Here is a 17500-nt window from a genome sequence, read left to right as displayed (position 1 = left end):
GGAGCGACGGAAACGATGACCGCACAGATGCAAAGGAAGATACACACAACAATAAAGTATGGTGTAAAAAGGTGGAGAGGAATGTAGTAAACGAAACTCCTCTCCCCCTTTCCTTTTCCCTTTTCCCTTCCCTTTCCCCATCCCCTTCCTCTTCCCCATTCACTTACCCTATTCCTTCCCCATTCCCTTACCCTTTCCCTTTCCTCTCCCCTTACTTATTCCTCCTTCTCCCTTCCCCTTCCTTTTTTCCTTCCTCTTTCCTCTTCCCCATCACTCTTCTTCTTCCCCTTCTTCCTTTCACTTCTCCATTTTCCTTCCCTTTCCCATTTCTCTTCCCCTTCCCTTTCCCCTCTCCCCCCCCTTCCCTTCCCCTTCCTCTTTCCTCTTCCCCATCCTTCTTCTTCTTCCCCTTCCCTTTCCCCTTCCCCTTCCTCGTCCTCTTCTCCATTCCTCTTCTTCTTTTTCTTCTGCATTCCTCTTTCTCTTCCTCTCCCCTCATTTTTCCCCTTTGCCTCCTTCCCTTTTCTCCCCTTCGCTTTCCTTCCCTTTTCTTCCTTTCTCTTCTCTTCTCTTCCATTTCCATCCCTTCCTTTTCCTTCCTTTCACCTTCCTTTATTTTTCCTTCTCTCACCTCCCTTCCCTTCTTCCTCTGTCATGCACCACCTTTAATCAATTTGTGAATCCTGCCTTTGCCACCTGCATAATCTCTCTCTCTCTCTCTCTCTCTCTCTCTCTCTCTCTCTCTCTCTCTCTCTCTCTCTCTCTCTCTCTCTCTCTCTCTTTTTCTCCTCTCCTCTTTCTTTCTCCTCTTCTCCTTCTCTTCTTCTCCTCCTTTTCCTCTTTACTCTTCTTCTACTCTTCTCCTCTCTCCTCTTTTCTCTCTCTCTTCTCCCTCCGTCTCTTCTCTCTTTTCTCCCCCTCCTTTTCCACGACTTCTTCTTCCTCCTCCTCCTCCTCCTCCTTCGCCCATCTCTTCTTCTCCCGCCCCTCCCTCCACCCCCTCCTTGGCCCCTCCTCGTTACGTCACGCCTCCTGCCTCCTGAAGGGCCCAGCTGTCACACAAAACCCTTATCTCGCACCATATCTCGGTCTCGCTCGCCCAGGACCTCGCACCACCTGTCCCGCACCAGCTGTCTGTTACCCACTGGCCCTCAATGTGCCATCTCCCTTGCCCTCACGAACTTAACTACGGCCCTCTCTTCCCTTTCCCCTACTACTCCCCTTTTTTCTCTCCCCTTCTTTTCTCCCCTCCGCTCCTCTTCTCCCTTCTTCCTGCATTCCTATCCCTTCACCCTTCCTTTTTCTGTGTTTTTTCCATTCTCATCCTCTTCTTAACTCCTCTCCTCTCCTTCCTCTTCTTCCCCGTCTCCCTCTCCTCTGTTCTTCCCTCCCCCCCTCCCCCTCCCCCTCCCCTTCCCTCTTCCCCGAAACCCTCTCTCCCTTCCCCCTGCCTCCCTAACCCCTCCCCATCTCCCCATCTCCCCACACCCCACCTAATTGCCCACCCACCCTACCCCCAAACCCACCTACCTCACCCCCAGAGCCCACCCACCCCACTCCAAAGCCCACCCGCTCTCACTACAGTGGCTTATAATTGAGAAATTATATTTGGTGGAATTTCTTGCAAAACCTTCATAAAACGACGAAAATATCTCCGATGTCAATGAATTCCTGCGCGGCCAGGGTCGAAAATCCCGCAGTTGACCAGCGCATTCTGGACCTTACGGCCGCTGACCAATTAGTAAGTCTATTGTATTCGTTACCAGCTTCATTACCCGAGCCACAAGGGTCACTCGCGCCTGTTTTTGTGCGGGAATTTGGCCCTTACGACGAGAGAGTAGCAACTCAATATCTGCATCCAAATAACTTCATTATACGAAACAGCCAGAAGAACCTTGGCTGAGTTAAGAGCAGGGAGGTAAAGCCACCCGTATTCTCTAACCTGACTTTAAGGGGAAGGAAAGTGAGGGAGCGGACGAGTGAGGAAGGGAGGGAGGGAGGGAGGGGGGAGCGGACGAGTGAGGAAGGGAGGGAGATAGGGAGGGAGGAAGTGGACGAGTGAGTTGAGAGGGAGGGAGGGAGGGATTGAGGGAGGGAGGGAGGGAGCGGACGAGTGAGTTGAGGGAGGGAGGGAGGGAGCGGGGACGAGTGAGTTGAGGGAGGGAGGAAGGGAGTTGAGGTAGGGAGGAAAGGAGGGAGGGAGAGAGTGATTGGAAGGGTGAATAAGTGGCAGACGGAATGAGAAAGCGAGTGGGGGAAGTGAGCGCGTGAGTGGGAGAGTGAGTAAGTTATGAGGGTGAGTGGTCGGAAAAGTGAATAAGTGGCAGAGCGAGTGAGCAAAGTTGAGTTGGGGTACGAATAAGTGAGTGAGTTAGTGAAAGATCGAGTGAGTGAGAGAGTAAGACTGAAAATAAGGAATGAAGAAGACACAATGGGTACGAGTAGAAACCGCAAAGGGAATTAGAGTAAGACGAAAAGGGTGCCAGAGGTAAGACGGGAGAGAAAAGTGTCTTATGGCGGTCAAAAGTGGATGAGGTACGGGGGGGAGGGAGGGGAGGATGGAGGGAGTTGAGTGAAGGGTGGATCGGCTACCATATTCATGAACACGACTTGTAGGGGAGAGGGAAACTGGTGAATGTATTAGGTGCTACCATGCGCCTGACCCTGAAAGAGAGCGAGAGAGAGAGAAAGAGAGAGAGAGGGAGAGGGAGAGGGAGAGGGAGAGGGAGAGGGAGAGGGAGAGGGAGAGGGAGAGGGAGGGAGGAGGGAGGGAGGGAGGGAGAGAGAGAGAGAGAGAGAGAGAGAGAGAGAGAGAGAGAGAGAGAGAGAGAGAGAGAGAGAGAGAGAGAGAGAGAGAGAGAGAGAGAGAGAGAGAGACAAGAAAGAGGGAAAGGTAAGAAGGAAGGGGGAGGGAAAGCAGAAGGGAAAGAATAAAGAGAAATAAGAGAGTAGGCAAGGATATGAAGAACAAAAAGAGAGAGAAAAAATGAGAGGCAGAAGAAAAATAAGAGAAGAAGATAAGAGAATGGGTAAAAGAGAGGGGGGGTAAAAGAGGGAGGGGGAGAGGGGACAAGAAGAGCGGGGGGAGGGTAACGGAAGGGCCTTGCTACTGCATTCCTTGCTTGTCTCACGTGTGAAGGGGGGTCTATCAGCGTCACAGGTGGATGCACTGTGGTACGACACCCGAGAGGGGGAGAGGGGGATGGGGGAGAGGGGGGCTTGGAAGGGGGTTGGGGCAGAGGGGGACGGGAAGGGGGGTTGGGAGAGAGAGGAGGACGAGGAGGGGGTTGGGGGAGAGAGGGGGACGGGGAGGGGGTTGGGGAGAGGGGAGAGGGAGAGAAGACCAGAGAATAAGACGAGGAAGGGAGAAGAGAGAAGGAGAGGGAGAGGGAAGGCGAAAGGGGGAAGGGAGAGGGAAGGAAGAGGGAGAGGGAAACGGGAAAGAAAGGAGAGGGAGAGGGAAGGCGAAAGGGGGAAGGGAGAGGGAAGAGAGAAGGGGGGAGGGGCGAGTGAGATAGCTACGACAATCACATTTTATGAGAAGGGGGATAGGGGGAGGAGGAGGAGGGAGAGTGAGAACACCAGAGTAAGCGCTTGGCATGTGACACCAGTCATTTGTCACGGATAATTCATGTCTTAATTGTAATCACGATCAGCAAGATGGGAGAAGGAGGGAGGGAGAAGGAGGGAGGGAAGGAGGAAGGGAGGGAAAAGTAGAGAGGGAGAGAGGGAAGGAGGGAAGAAAGGAGAGAGAGAGAGAGAGAGAGAGAGAGAGAGAGAGAGAGAGAGAGAGAGAGAGAGAGAGAGAGAGAGTGTGTGTGAGTGAGAGAGAGAGAGAGAGAGAGAGAGAGAGAGAGAGAGAGAGAGAGAGAGAGAGAGAGAGAGAGAGAGAGAGAGAGAGAGAGAGAGAGAGAGAGAGAGAGAGAGAGAGAGAGAGAGAGAGAGAGTGAATGTGTGTGTGTGAGTGAGTGAGTGAATGTGTGTGTGTGTGTGAGTGTGTGTGTGTGTGTGTGTGTGTGTGTGTGTGTGTGTGTGTGTGTGTGTGTGTGTGTGTGTGTGTGTGTGTGTGTGTGTGTGTGTGTGTGTGTGGCAAGAGACCGGCTTCTGCCTGCCACCTGCCGCTATGATTACTTAATTTCGGGGCCCGAGGACAACTTACCTTTTTTTTTTTTTCCTTTTTTTTTTCTTTCTCTTTTTTGTTGCGTTACATTTGTCACTTGAGGGAGGTTGGGGAGGGGAGGGAAGAGCAAGGGAAGGCTAAAGGGGGATGGAAGGGTAAGGGGAACAGGGTATTAGGGGGAGGGGAGGGAGGGGTAGGGAGGGGAAGGTTATAGGGAGAGGGGGAGGGGGGAGGGAGACAAGGGGGGTGATCAGACGGCCTTCACTTCCTACTCCTTTTTCTTTTTCTGTCTTTTCCTTTTCTGTGATCCTTTTGGAATTGTCTATTACGTTTTTCTCTTCTCTTCCTTACTCTCTCATATTCTCTCCCTCTTCAATTTCCCTCCAATTATCCTTAACTATCTCTCATTCTCTCTTCTGCCCTCTCCGTCTTCCTCTTCGGTTCTTCCTCACCTTCTCCCTCTCCCTCTCCCTCTACCTGTACTCCTCCCTCTCTCCATCCTCCTCCCTCTCCCTCTCCCTCTCCCTCCCTCCCTCTACCCCCCCTCCCACCCCCATCTATCTATCTCCCTATCTATCTCGTGATTTCCAAAGCTTCCTGTTTTTTTCCCGCCATTTTTTTTCTTCTTTTTTTCTTCGACGTTAATCTCTCTGTCGTCCCAGGCGGGCTGGCCATCACGGACGCTCTCCTTCGGGGGGTAATTTTCTCCTGCAGTTCTTTGTCATCTGGAGTCCTTTTGCCCCGCTGGTGTGTGTGCGCATTCACTCACGCACACTCGTCCGCGCGCGCGTGCACGCACATACTCTAAGATACTTACGTTCAAACACATACACATGCACACACGTATTTACGCGTATGGGTATGCATATGTACTCACTTACGCGCGCACACGCACGCACACACACACACACACACACACACACACACACACACACACACACACACACACACACACACACACACACACACACACACACACACTTCCGTCTCCATGAACAACTGCAAACGAATTCCATAGCAGAGAGAGAGAGAGAGAGAGAGAGAGAGAGAGAGAGAGAGAGAGAGAGAGAGAGAGAGAGAGAGAGAGAGAGAGAGAGAGAGAGAGAGAGAGAGAGAGAGAGAGAGAGAGAGAGAGAGAGAGAGTGAGAGAGAGAGAGAGAGAGAGAGAGAGAGAGAGAGAGAGAGAGAGAGAGAGAGAGAGAGAGAGAATGAGCGCAAAAATAAAGAAAAAGACAGAGAACAACACAGAAGAATGAGACAGAGACATAAATTGCAACGATAGACCAATAGAGTCAGTGCATGTGCAACAGCTGTTCGCTCTCGAATCATTGTTTATCATTGCACGGAACTAATTAAGAAATTGACTGCTGGACTTGATCTCAACCCCCCTCCCCCCCTCTCCCCCTGGTGGCCACGTTTTATTACGTTAATTAAGAAATGGATTGGCGGGTTTGCTTCTAATCGTACCCCTCCCTCTTCCCCCCTCCCCCTCCCCCTCCAAGGAGTTGTGAGATTATGAGTTTGTTCTTGAGTTTATGGGCTTAGTTAATGGGTGGGTGAGTGGGAATGAGTGATTGGAAGTGATGAGTGACTGGGTTTGAGTGATTGGAAAGAATGAGGGGTTAGAAGGGGTGAGTGACTGGGAATGATGAGAGATTGGAAATGATGAGTAATAGGGAATGATGAGTGATTGGGAACGGTGAGTGACCAGGAATGATGAGGGATTGGAGCCAAGGAGTGACCAGGAATGATGAGTGATTGGAACTGATGAGTAATAGGGAATGGTGAGTGATTGGGAATAGCCAGTTTGTGCTTTGAATTCGTCAGATCTTGATTGGTTATTAATCAACGAAAGAATGTTACCGTTTTTTTGCATCGTTATTACTGGTTTGCAAGAAACGGTTGCAATATTTAAAGTTATTTCAATATTGTTAGATTTAGTCTTGATCTAATTATTAGCATTATTATATTATTGTTATTGTTACTATTATTATCATCAAAATTATCATCATCATTATCGTTATCATTATTGCCTTATAATTAACATTATTACCTTTATAATTACTATTTATTATCATTATTGAAACTATTTCCATCCTCACCATCATATTAATTAAAAAAAAAAAAAAAAAAAAAAAACACCACAAATAGCACATCACCCCAGGCACCTTCAACCACAACGGACGCCATCACCACATCACATCACCACATCAAATCACATCACATCACATCACATCACCACATCAGATTACATCAAACCACCACATCAAATCACCACAACCATTTTTTTCCTCCACAGCATATCACCACATCACATCACCACATCAAATCACCACAACCATTTTTTTCCTTCCACAGCACATCAACAACGACCACATTCACGCCAACAAGAAGTCGTTCGTGTGTCGTTGGAAGGACTGCTCGAGGGAAGAGAAGCCGTTCAAAGCGCAGTACATGCTGGTCGTTCACATGAGGCGACATACGGGGGAGAAACCTCATAAATGCACGGTAAGAATGGGACTTCGTTATGTGGTAATGTTGGTGTGTGATTAGGATTTATGGATACGCTGATATGTGTATATATATATATATATATATATATATATATATATATATATATATATATTATCATGTGTGTGGGAATACGCATAAGCACGCATACACATGTGGTGCACATACACATACACATGCACATGCACATGCACATACACATACACATACACATACACATACTCATACTCATACACATACACACACACGCACAGACACAGAGAGAGAGAGTGAGAGAGAGAGAGAGAGAAAGAAATACATTCAGAAAGACATTCCGAACAAAAGACATACACACAGCGCTCGAGTTAAGACTTGAGCAAACTACCTCCCCTCCCTTCCCTTCCCCCCCCTCCCTTCTCAATTCCCCCTACCCCAAGCCTCAGCAGAAGGTGTCATTCCCCCTTCCCCCTCTCTCCCACCCCCCCTCTCCCCTCTTGCGGCCACTCCGACCGCGATGAATATGTGTTTAGTAATCACGAACCCAATTAGGACATTTTTCTGGCGCGCGAGATATACGTCACAATTACCGTGCTGATAAGAACGGGAAATTGAAATGTGCCATGATATATTCGATCTCATTTATGTCGCTGGGGTTACAAATGTTCTCTCCCTCTCCCCCTCCCCTCCCCGTCCTCTCCCCCTCCCCTTCCTCTCCTCTTCACCCCTCCTCGTACCTCTCCCGACCCTTCTCTGTCTCTCTCTCTCTCTTGGTCTCTCTCTCTCTTTCTCTTTTGGTCTCTCTCTCTCTCTATCTCTCTCTCTCCAACTTTCTTTATCCCCGCCTTTCCTCCTCTCCCCCTACCCTTCCTCCCCGCCCTCTCTCTCTCTCTCCCTCTCTCTCACCCTCTCCCTCTCCCTCCCTCCCTCCCTCCCTCCCTCCCTCTCTCCCTCTCTCCCTCTCTCCTTTACCCGCGCCTCTCCCCCTCCTCCCCCTCCCATCTTCTTCCTTCAATGTTCAGACCAAACCCACAACGCAATGGTCTTAGGGTAGATTAATGGTTGTCCTATTCTATTCTGCTAACCACAGCTGCATTCTCTCTCTCTCTCTCTCTCTCTCTTTCTCTCTCTCTCTCTCTTTCTCTCTCTTTCTCACGTTCTCTCTCGCTCACTCACTCCCCTCTCCCTCCTCTCCTTCCCTCCCTCTCTCCATTCCCTCTTCCTCTTGATCCCTCCCTCTCCGTTCCTCTCTCCCTCCCCCTCGTCCCCCTTTGTCCATTCACCCATTTATCTCCATTTCTCTCTCTCCCACTGTTTTGTCTCGTTCACACGGGTGCAATTTAGCCCGCAACATTGCATGCCTTCGAGTACCTCTCTGACTTAGCGAAGAAATGCATCACTGATTTGTCACCCTGACCTTTTCTTTCGAGGGGAAAATAAGAGCACATAGAACCAATGGAACCACGTGAAAAGCAAGACAAAAAGAAGAAGAAGAAGAAGAAGAAAAGGAGTACTGGAGAGGAAATAGTTGTATGGTTGAATGAGTCTCGCCACGACATCCAATTAGTGAACAAATATGTAACGTTTCTTTTTCACACTCGAGTCCACAAGTCGTATAGCACGGATACATGTTTATTTACTGTGCCTTTGGAATCTCTCGTTCTCTTCCTCCTCCTCTCCTCTTTTCTGTTCTTTCGGTTCTCTCTTTCTTCGTCTTCTTTGCCTCTTTTTATTTTTAATTTCTCCCACTTTCCCTCCTTTCAATCTTTCCCCTTCTATCCTCCTCTCCCTTCCCTCTCCTCCACTTCTCCTTCCTCTTTCCCCTCCTCCCCTTTTCCTTCTTTCCCTCCCTTTCCTTCCTTCCCTCCTCCTCCCTCCCTTTTCTCCTCCCCTTCTCTTCCTCCACCCTTCCCCCTCCCTTTTTTCCCTCTCCCCCTTCCCCTCCTCCCTCCAGCTTCTCCTTTTCTCCCCCCCTTCCTCTTTCTCCTCCACTTCCCCTTCCCCTTTTTCCCTCTCCCTCTTCCCCTCCTGCCTCCAGCTTCTCCACTTCTCCACCTTCCCCCTTCTCCTTCTCCACTTCCCTCTCCCCCTTCCCCTCCTCCCTCCAGCTTCTCCACTTCTCCCCCTTCCCCCTTCTCCTTCTCCACTCTCCCCTCCCTTTTTTCCCTCTCCCTCTCCCCCTTCCCCTCCCCCCACGGTTCACCTAAAGGCCGTATGTAACCCCACGTTACCTAAATAGTTCATCAGAACACATAAATTTCCCCGTGATGTATCGTAGTGTTAAGTAGAGCCTTCCAGTCACATGTCTTGCAGTAATGACTCTAAGAATAAATGCGTGTGTGTGTGTAGGTGTTTATGTAACAGCGAGGCGGGCGAGACTAGAAATATTCCTCTTGTTTATGTTTTCGTGCGCATGCGTTTTGGATTTTCGATCGTAGCGTTAGATCTCGCTTTTTTCCATCCATCAAAATGCTTCCTTCTCTCCCTCGTCCTCCTCCCCCTCCCTTCCCCTCCCCCTCCCCTTCACCCTATCTTTCACCCCTCTTTCTTAAGATGCAACACCTTTGCCTAATTGCCAACACAGCTCGCAACAAGGGCTAATCACAGCGAACAGCGCGTCCCTCTTTTATAAGCTGTAAAACTCGAGTTCGAACCAATTGTCATTCGGCGCGTAACAGCCCTTACCAGCCGTGGGTCATCGGCTTGTCCAATTACCCTTAATGAATCCACAAATCACGCTTGTCGTCTGGAGGCAACTCCGACCACTTGATTACGTCGTGTCCCCCCCTCCCCTCTCCCCCTTTACCTCCTTCCCCCCCTTTCCCCTTCCCCCTCCGTCGCTTCCCCCTCTCCCACCCTCCGTCGCTTCCTCTTCTTCTTCCTCTTACTCTTTGTCTGACTACTCTTGCTGTCTTTCATTCTTTTCCTCTTTATCTTGTCGCCTTCTCTCTCTCTCTCTCTCTCTCTCTCTCTCTCTCTCTCTCTCTCTCTCTCTCTCTCTCTCTCTCTCTCTCTCTCTCTCTCTCTCTCTTTCTCTCTCTCTTTCTCTCTTTTCTTTTTTTTCCTTTTCTTTGTGTCTCCTTCTCCCCCTCCCCTCCTCCTCCCTCTGCCCCACCCCCACCCCCATCCCCCCACCTCCTCTCCCTCATCGACATCTCTCTCATCCCTTCGCCTTTCCTCCTTCCATCCTTCCATCCCTCGCTTCCAAACGTCGCTTTCTATAATCATAAATGCTGTTTCTCATTTTTACTCGTTGATTAGGTCTCCTCCCCCTTAATCAGAGTAACTGTTAGTGCTGTTGATTATCTCATTGGTCCCCATTATTATCACCGCGATGACCATCGGGTATTATCACCGTCGCCATCGCCGATATTGGTGGTCGAATTTTGATCATCCGGTTGTCTACTTCTTGTTGTTCTTTTTTTTCTTGTTTTATTCTTTTTTTCTTTTTCTTCTTGTTTGTTTCTTTTTTCTTCTTTTTCTTCTTCTTGTTTTCTTCTTCAATATTTTTCTTCGTTTTCTTCCTGTTTTCTTTTTATTTTTTTATTTTTTTCTTCGTCTTCGCCTTCTTGTTTTCTTCTTATTCTTCTTGGTTTCTTTTTCTTTTTCGTCTTCTTCTTTTTCTTGTTTTCTACATCGCCTTCTTCTTTTATTTCATTATCCTGTTCCTCTTCCTCATCTTTTATTTCATTATCCTGTTGCTCATCCTCGTTCTCCTCCTCATCATCATCTGCCTTTTCCTCCTGCTCCACCACCTCCACTTCCTTTTCCACTGCTTCTTCCTCTTCCTCCTCCTGCTCCTTCTTCTTCTCCTCCTCCTCCTCCTCCTCCTCCTCCTCCTCCTCCTCCTCCTCCTCCTCCTCCTTTTTTCCAACTCCTCTGCCTCTTCTTCCTCCTAATCCTCCTCCTAATCCTTTTCCTCCTTTTCCTCCTGTTCCTCCTTCTCTTCCACCTTTACCTCTACCTCTATACCTGAGTACCTTATCATTATCACACTTATTGCCCTCATAATATCATTAGTTGCTAATAATATCAACAGTAGCAATAGCCTTATCCTTGTCACTAATAACCTAACGCCTACGACTGAGGCAAAACTTCCCTTCAAAGTTCGTAACGTCACGATGTCAACCCTTTTTCTTACTGTGACAAGGTTTTCACTTATTTTACTCAACCTCATGTGTCTGAAACCTCTCTCCGTCCACAGTTCGAGGGCTGTTACAAGGCGTATTCCCGCTTGGAGAACCTCAAGACTCACCTGCGATCTCACACGGGGGAGAAGCCGTACATGTGTGAGTTCCCCGGATGTACAAAGGCCTTCTCGAACGCCTCCGACAGAGCCAAGCACCAGAATCGCACGCATTCGAACGAGGTGAGTTTTTTGTTCGTGTGTTTCGTGTTTTCGTGTGTGGTTTGTGTTGTTTTGACAGGGTGAGTTTTTTTTTTTTTTTTTTTTTTTGGGGGGGGGGGGGGGTGTATGTAGATGATTTGGTGATTAACATTGAATTGGATTAACAGAGGTTGGATTTGAATGCAGTAGAAATGTATTAATATTTTATATATATATATATATATATATATATATATATATATATATATATATATATATATATCCTTTTGTCTTTTGAAATTTGAAACTTACGGTCAATTGTCCTTAGATAATAACCTGGCCGATGAATGTGCTTCTTTGTTCGACAGGCCTCTTGTGATTGGCTCCTCGCCGGGGAGATATATGGGTCAGGGTGGGTTATAAAATACATTAGCTAGTCAGAGAGGGTAGCGAAATATATCCAGCAGTCAGACATGGCAGTGAAATATGAACGCTTCACGGGATAATGAATTATATCTGTATATCAGGGCGGACATGGAATACATATATACTTGAGGTGGAGTTGTTAACAAGAAGTACTTCCACACAAGGTCATGTGCCCGAGGGAGGTGGACCTTTCCTGGCGGGAAAGTGACCCGACGCCACAAGACCTACTCCTTTGGTTTTCTCTTGAAGGGGGGTGGGGTGGGGGGTTAATGCATTTTGGTGTGGGGGGAGGGGGGTAAGTGGATTGATGGGTGTTTACTGTACGCCACTCAAAATATATGCTAGGTGCACATACATATGCATGTATACGTATATATACGTGTATATATGTGTATACAAGTAAATTACAGCAAGATAAACACACACATTAACACACACACACACACACACACACACGCACACACATACACACACACACGCACACACATACACACACACACACACACACACACACACACACACACACACACACACACACACACACACACACACACACACACACACACACACACACTCAGCCTCCGATTTCCCACCGTTCCCAGTGACCGAAATTTTCCCAGCCGATGAGTGCGCTTTCCTAGCACGTAGATCAGGTCAAAGAGTAGAGAATAAAGATGAAGATTTATGACTACTGACTCTAACATTGGTGTGTTTCTCTCTTCTTTTACCCATCCTCCTTCTCCGCCTCCCTGGCAGGAGTTCGGGTATGTTACGGTTTCTTTATTAGTCTGTTTGTATTCGTAAGTGTGGTACGTGTGTTCGGAAAGCCTCACTTGCATGTGGCTCTGTGTCTGCACTTTTAATTGTGTTTTCCCTTTTTCACTTTGTTGACTTGTCTTTCTTCTTCTTCTTCTTCTTCTTCTTCTTCTTTCATGGTGTGTCTGGTGTGTTTTTTTTATGTGTATTGTGGAATAATCTTAATGATTGGGTGTCTTTTTGTTATTGTTCTTCGGTGCTTTTGTTTTTGTTCCATTTTTTCACGGAGATATGTCTCTTAGATTCATGGAATGAAAAAAAACGTTCTTGTACGTTAAAGCTGGTATCGAAACATATAGACAAGTATAAGAAAAATAATCTAACATGTTTCTAACCTGTTTCTTGGACCTCCGCAGAAACCGTACGTGTGCAAGGCCCCGGGCTGCACCAAGCGCTACACGGACCCGTCGTCCCTGAGGAAGCACGTCAAGACGGTGCACGGGGCGGACTTCTACGCCTCCAAGAAGCACAAGGGCAACGACCACCCGAGCGCCAACCCCGGGGGCGGCGGCGGCGAAGGCAAGGATGGCGGCGCGACGCATCCCGAGGGGTCGCCGCACTCCGACGGCGGAAAGGGCGGATCCCTGTCCAGTCCTTCGGTAAGGAGTTTTTTGGGTTTTTTCCTTCCTCGTTGTTCTGATATTTGAGTATAAGGCATTGGTGGTGCTGTTCCCTGTGAGATCCTTTCCTTTGCACTGCGGGTCCTTTCCGACTGGCCTTCAATGCCCCGCCTTGTGTCCGCAGGAGCCGACGTCGCCCGGGCAGCAGCACAGCCCCAACATGGAGACGGTGGTGGGCGGCGCCACGCCCATGGACCAGAGCCGCCTGCTGGACGGCCCCATCAGCGACAACAACGTGACGACCACCGGCGGCTACGAGAGCGTGCTCGAGCAGGAGGAGGTTTGGGACACCGTCGAGGACGACCTCGACGCCAGCGTGGACCTCCCGGTGGGCGTGGCGAGCCTGAACGGCGTCGACGGCCCTCTCGGAGGCCAGATCAACCTGCAGGAGCGCAACATGCGCAACAGACTCAAGAACCGCCTGCAGTCCAAGGGCCTGGCCAACATCCTGCCCAACATCCCCGGCGGCCCGCGGCGCTCCACCGGCAGCGGCGTCGGAGAGCTGTCGCAGCGCATCACCGACCTCAAGATGAGCGGCGGGATGACCACGCCGCTGCAGGCCCGCAAGAACCTGATCGACCTGCACTTCCGGCCGGGCCAGACGCAGCAGCAGAACAGCCGCCGGGACTCCAACTCCACCGTGAGCACCTACTACGGCAGCATGCGCAGCGACTCGTCCCCGCACCCGAACAGCCGCCGCTCCAGCGAGGTGTCGCAGGTGTCGGGCGCCTCCATGGGCCGCCAGAACATGGTGGCGTCGCCCTACGACCCCATCTCGCTCGGTTCCTCCAGGAGGTCGTCCGAGAACTCCAACTACAACATGGCCGGCATCGCCTGCTCCATGAACTCGCACCTGGCCAAGCTCCAGCGCCGCGCCATGGGCCCCGCCGAGCTCTACAACACGTCCAACCTCGTGGTGCAGGTGAGCTTGCTCGTCTCTTTCAGGCGGGAGACTCCCCTTCTCTCGGTCGCTCGGTGCTGGAACTCCCTTCTCCGAGTCGGTTTAGTTGTGTATATGTCTCTATACGCGGAATTCTATCGGCAGTGTGACGTAACATGATCTCTTGTTCCAGACCCAGAACATGTCGCTGAGCCAAGACAACCTGCACGGCGGGTGGGCCAGCAACATGGGCGGGGCCATGAGCGCCTCCATGGGCGGCGGGGGCGGCCACTTCGGTCCCTCAGGGCCCCTGGGACCCCCTGACCCCCAGACGCACTCCGAGGGCCCCAGACGCGCCTCCGACCCCGTTCGGCCGCTAGACCGCGGCATGGGCTGCGGTCCCGAGGGCGCCGGCGGGCGGAGGCTGCAGAGGCACCACAGCTACTCGACCTTCAACCCGCGCACGCCCCTCCCGCCCATCACCCCGCGCCACCCCAACCAGGGCCTGCAGCTGGACCAGGTGGCCGAGGACGAGCCCATCGAGAACAAGCTGGTCCTGCCGGACGACATGGTCAACTACCTCAACCAGGTCGGTCTCGCTCGCTTCTTAGTCGTATGTTTGTGTGTGCGTATGTATATGTATATGTATGTGTGTGTATATATATATATATATATATATATATATATATATATATATATATATATATACATATATATAGATATATATATATTGATTTATTTATTTACTAGATATAGATGCAGGAATATATATATACAAGGTATGTAGCTAACCTGCCATTGCGCAATTACTGAGCAACGTCTTGTTTCGGCAGAAGGGAAACGGAGACAAGATGAAGTCGGACGCCAAGGAGAGCCGGCGCCAGGGCGGGACGCCGACGATGCACCACGCCCAGATGCCCTCGCCGGCCTACAGCGGGCAGCCCATGCCCAGCCCGGCCTACTCCAACCAGTCCATGCTGAGCCCCGCCTACTCCAACCAGCCGCTGCAGTCGCCGGCGAGCAACTACCAGTACCCTCAGGCCTCGCCGGGCTACTCCGTGCCCTCCCCCGCCCACCCCCACGGCTACAACGGCCAGCCCATGCCCTCGCCCGCCACGCCGCAGCAGTTCAACAACCCCATGACCTCGCCTGCCCCGGCGGCGGCGCAGGGCTTCAGCCAGATGTCGCCGGCGTACCCCCACCAGGGCATGCCTCCCAGCTACTCCATGCCCCAGCAGGGTCAGTACCCGCAGCAGCAGTACCCGCAGCAGCAGAGCCAGGGCGTGATGGGCCAGCACATGTATGGCCCCATGATGCAGCAGGGCAGGTACCCGGGGGGCATGGGCGGCGCGCCCGGAGGAGGCTACGGCATGGGGCAGGGCTACGGCCCAGTCCACGCTTGCGGGCACCTGGCGCCGCCTAACCTGCCTCCGCCGGCGTACCAGGCGCCCTGCGCGGGGTGCCAGGGCCGCGGCGGCAGTGCCATGGCTGGAGACATGAGCGGCTACCCGGGGCCGCAGGGCGCCATGGCCAACTGGCAGGGCTCGCAGATGAGCATGAACCAGTTCCAGGGCCAGCAGTACGGACCTCAGCACCACATGAACGCGATGGGCGCTCAGGGCGCCATGGGGTACATGGGCATGGCAGGGCAGTACCCCAACCACGTGACGCCGAACGGGAGCATGATGCCCATGCCCTACCCAGGCACCCTCGGTGGCGACGTGCAGTGCCGGGACGTCAGCCAATCCTCGCAGACCAAAGGAGGGAAGTCGAAGGCCTCGGTGAAGGGCGGCGGCGGTGGCGCCAGTGCCGTCAACGCCGCGACGGTGCCCGGCGGCGGCGCGGGCGTCACGGGCGCCGGCGCGGGCAGCGGCAGTGGCGGCAGCGGTGCCCTCCACCAGCCAGGCGCAGGCACGGCGGCGTCGCTGCCGTGCCCGCCGGTGGACAATAGTCAGACCGACACGAAGACTGTCGATACCAAGTCTGTGGACACGAAGAGCAACAGCAAGAACTTCATGAAGCCGGACACGTACCAGCGCACCCTGGAGTACGTGCAGCAGTGCCACAGCTGGAGCTCCACCGTGGTCAAGGAGGAGGTGACCAGCACCACGGACCAGAAGCCCAAGCTCAACCCCAACGGCACCGTGGCCGGCTACACGGGGCCCGGCTCGCAGGCCAGCCTCGCTGTGCCGCAGCCGCCGCCGCAGCAGCCGCAGCAGCAGCCGCAGCCGCCGCAGCAACCCCCGCAGCAGCCGCTCGCCGCCCCCCAGCAGCCCCAGGGAGGCTCCAGGTTCGCCACGCCCCTCCCCGTAGCCCTGGCCGAGACCTCCAACATGGTGATCAACGACATGAGTTCCTCGCTCACGTCCCTGCAGGAGGAGAACAAATACCTTCAGATGATGCAATGACGACCCGGGCCTTTGACCTGGTGACCCGGTCAGGTCAGGTCAGGTCAGGTCAGGTCGCTCTCCTGAGGCTCGTGACCTTGTGTGTCGTAGTATAACGGATGACTGTGATGACTTAGTTTGTAAATACTGATTTAACATTAATATATTTGTACAAATTCTTCCTGTGTTGAGAACTCGTGAACGTTTGACTCCCAGTGGTTCTGCCCCAGAGACTCTCAAGGGCTTATTCGTGCCAACTTTATCACTGTATAAAAAAAAAGAAATAGTTCCAAAATCGACTAGCATCCTATAGACTCAATTACCACAACCTAGCGTCACAACTACCACCACCAGCCACCCTTATTAATTAAACTCCCTCGTCAGTTGAATGTCGCATCGTCATTCACTGAGCAAAGTGCTTGAACTTGTCAGGTTATTCTTACTGCCAAGTTACGTTACCTGTCCATCACAGTATGGCCCCCCCCCCCCCCCCCGAGCTCCCCATGCCATCAGCTGATAATGCGACAGACTCTTGCCATTTCTCTGCCGGTGGGTCGTTAAACCACCATTGAAATTTACGTAATTTATGTCTTTCATCATATTCTTTATCGTTGGATGAATAGAGTTACAGGTCAGCTACTCGACTCTATCATTTGGATGGAAATCCCTATATGCATAAATCCTTTTAAATCGGTGACGTAGTAGTGATTTCAGGAGATTAGGAGAATCTTAGTCATTCTTCCTTTTTTCATTTATTATATATCAAACGAATCGTTAATTTTGTAGGATTTCCCGTTCGTGGTGGCCACTTCGACCAGAGATTTGGCATAGGGTCTTGTAGCAACTCGTAGAAGGTCTTCAGTCAGTTTTAATAAAAACAAACGAAGGTAAAGATTTTAAGCTGCGTATGTGGTACACTCTGACCAGCTTGACAAGCTCTCCCTCACCCAACTTGACAGGGTTCATGAATAGCATGACAAGGATCGTAGTAACTCGCATGACAAGGTTCGTATTTATTTTCCACACGTGTTCCGACTCCTTCCGGCATAACGAGGTTTTATGCGGAGAGGAGTTGCGCAGAAAACGGCCCTCTGTTTTCACCCACCCATGGCATAGAAACACATCGTGATCCAGGACAAGAAACCGTATACATTTTTTTTTTTTTTTTTTTTTTTTTTTTTTTGGTCGGTTGTGAGTGTGACAGTGTTTTGAAAAGAATAAACATAAACAAACCGTAGTTGAGTGACTGTCTAGATACAGGGCCAGCGGTGTTGTATTCTCGCCCACTGACGCTTGGAAAGACAAGGCTTATAATGTGTCCCCGAGTGCCATCCGCCGAACAGCCAGCGCGTGCCAAAGTGTAACTGTGTAGTGTTGACCAAGTGTGAAACGAGAGCAAGTGTTGCCAGCCAGCCAGCTAGCCATGCGCGTGGCAGG

At 51.1% G+C, this 17500-nt stretch overlaps 1 protein-coding gene across 5 annotated transcripts in view; it reads left to right on the top strand.

The window, feature by feature from the left end:
- Nucleotides 1–17500, top strand: part of ci (transcriptional activator cubitus interruptus) — a 370606-nt gene that overhangs the window by 352677 nt on the left and 429 nt on the right. For all 5 annotated transcript variants that reach the window (XM_086546713.1, XM_043008159.2, XM_043008158.2 and 2 more), the window contains 6 exons: nt 6479–6628; nt 10812–10976; nt 12533–12775; nt 12921–13718; nt 13870–14265; nt 14510–17500. The exon at nt 14510–17500 is cut by the window's right edge and continues 429 nt beyond it. In XM_086546713.1, the coding sequence (XP_086402839.1) occupies nt 6479–6628; nt 10812–10976; nt 12533–12775; nt 12921–13718; nt 13870–14265; nt 14510–16084 (3327 nt within the window). In that variant the 3' untranslated portion in view covers nt 16085–17500. The remainder of the gene's footprint in view (nt 1–6478; nt 6629–10811; nt 10977–12532; nt 12776–12920; nt 13719–13869; nt 14266–14509) is intronic.

The sequence above is a fragment of the Penaeus japonicus genome, unplaced genomic scaffold (assembly GCF_977035675.1).
Source record: "Penaeus japonicus unplaced genomic scaffold, GWHDUDI00000001_assembly GWHDUDI00000018, whole genome shotgun sequence".
Lineage (NCBI taxonomy): Eukaryota > Metazoa > Arthropoda > Malacostraca > Decapoda > Penaeidae > Penaeus > Penaeus japonicus.
The sequence above is the reverse complement of the archived record's forward strand: the minus strand, read 5'-3'. Positions and strand labels throughout refer to the sequence as shown.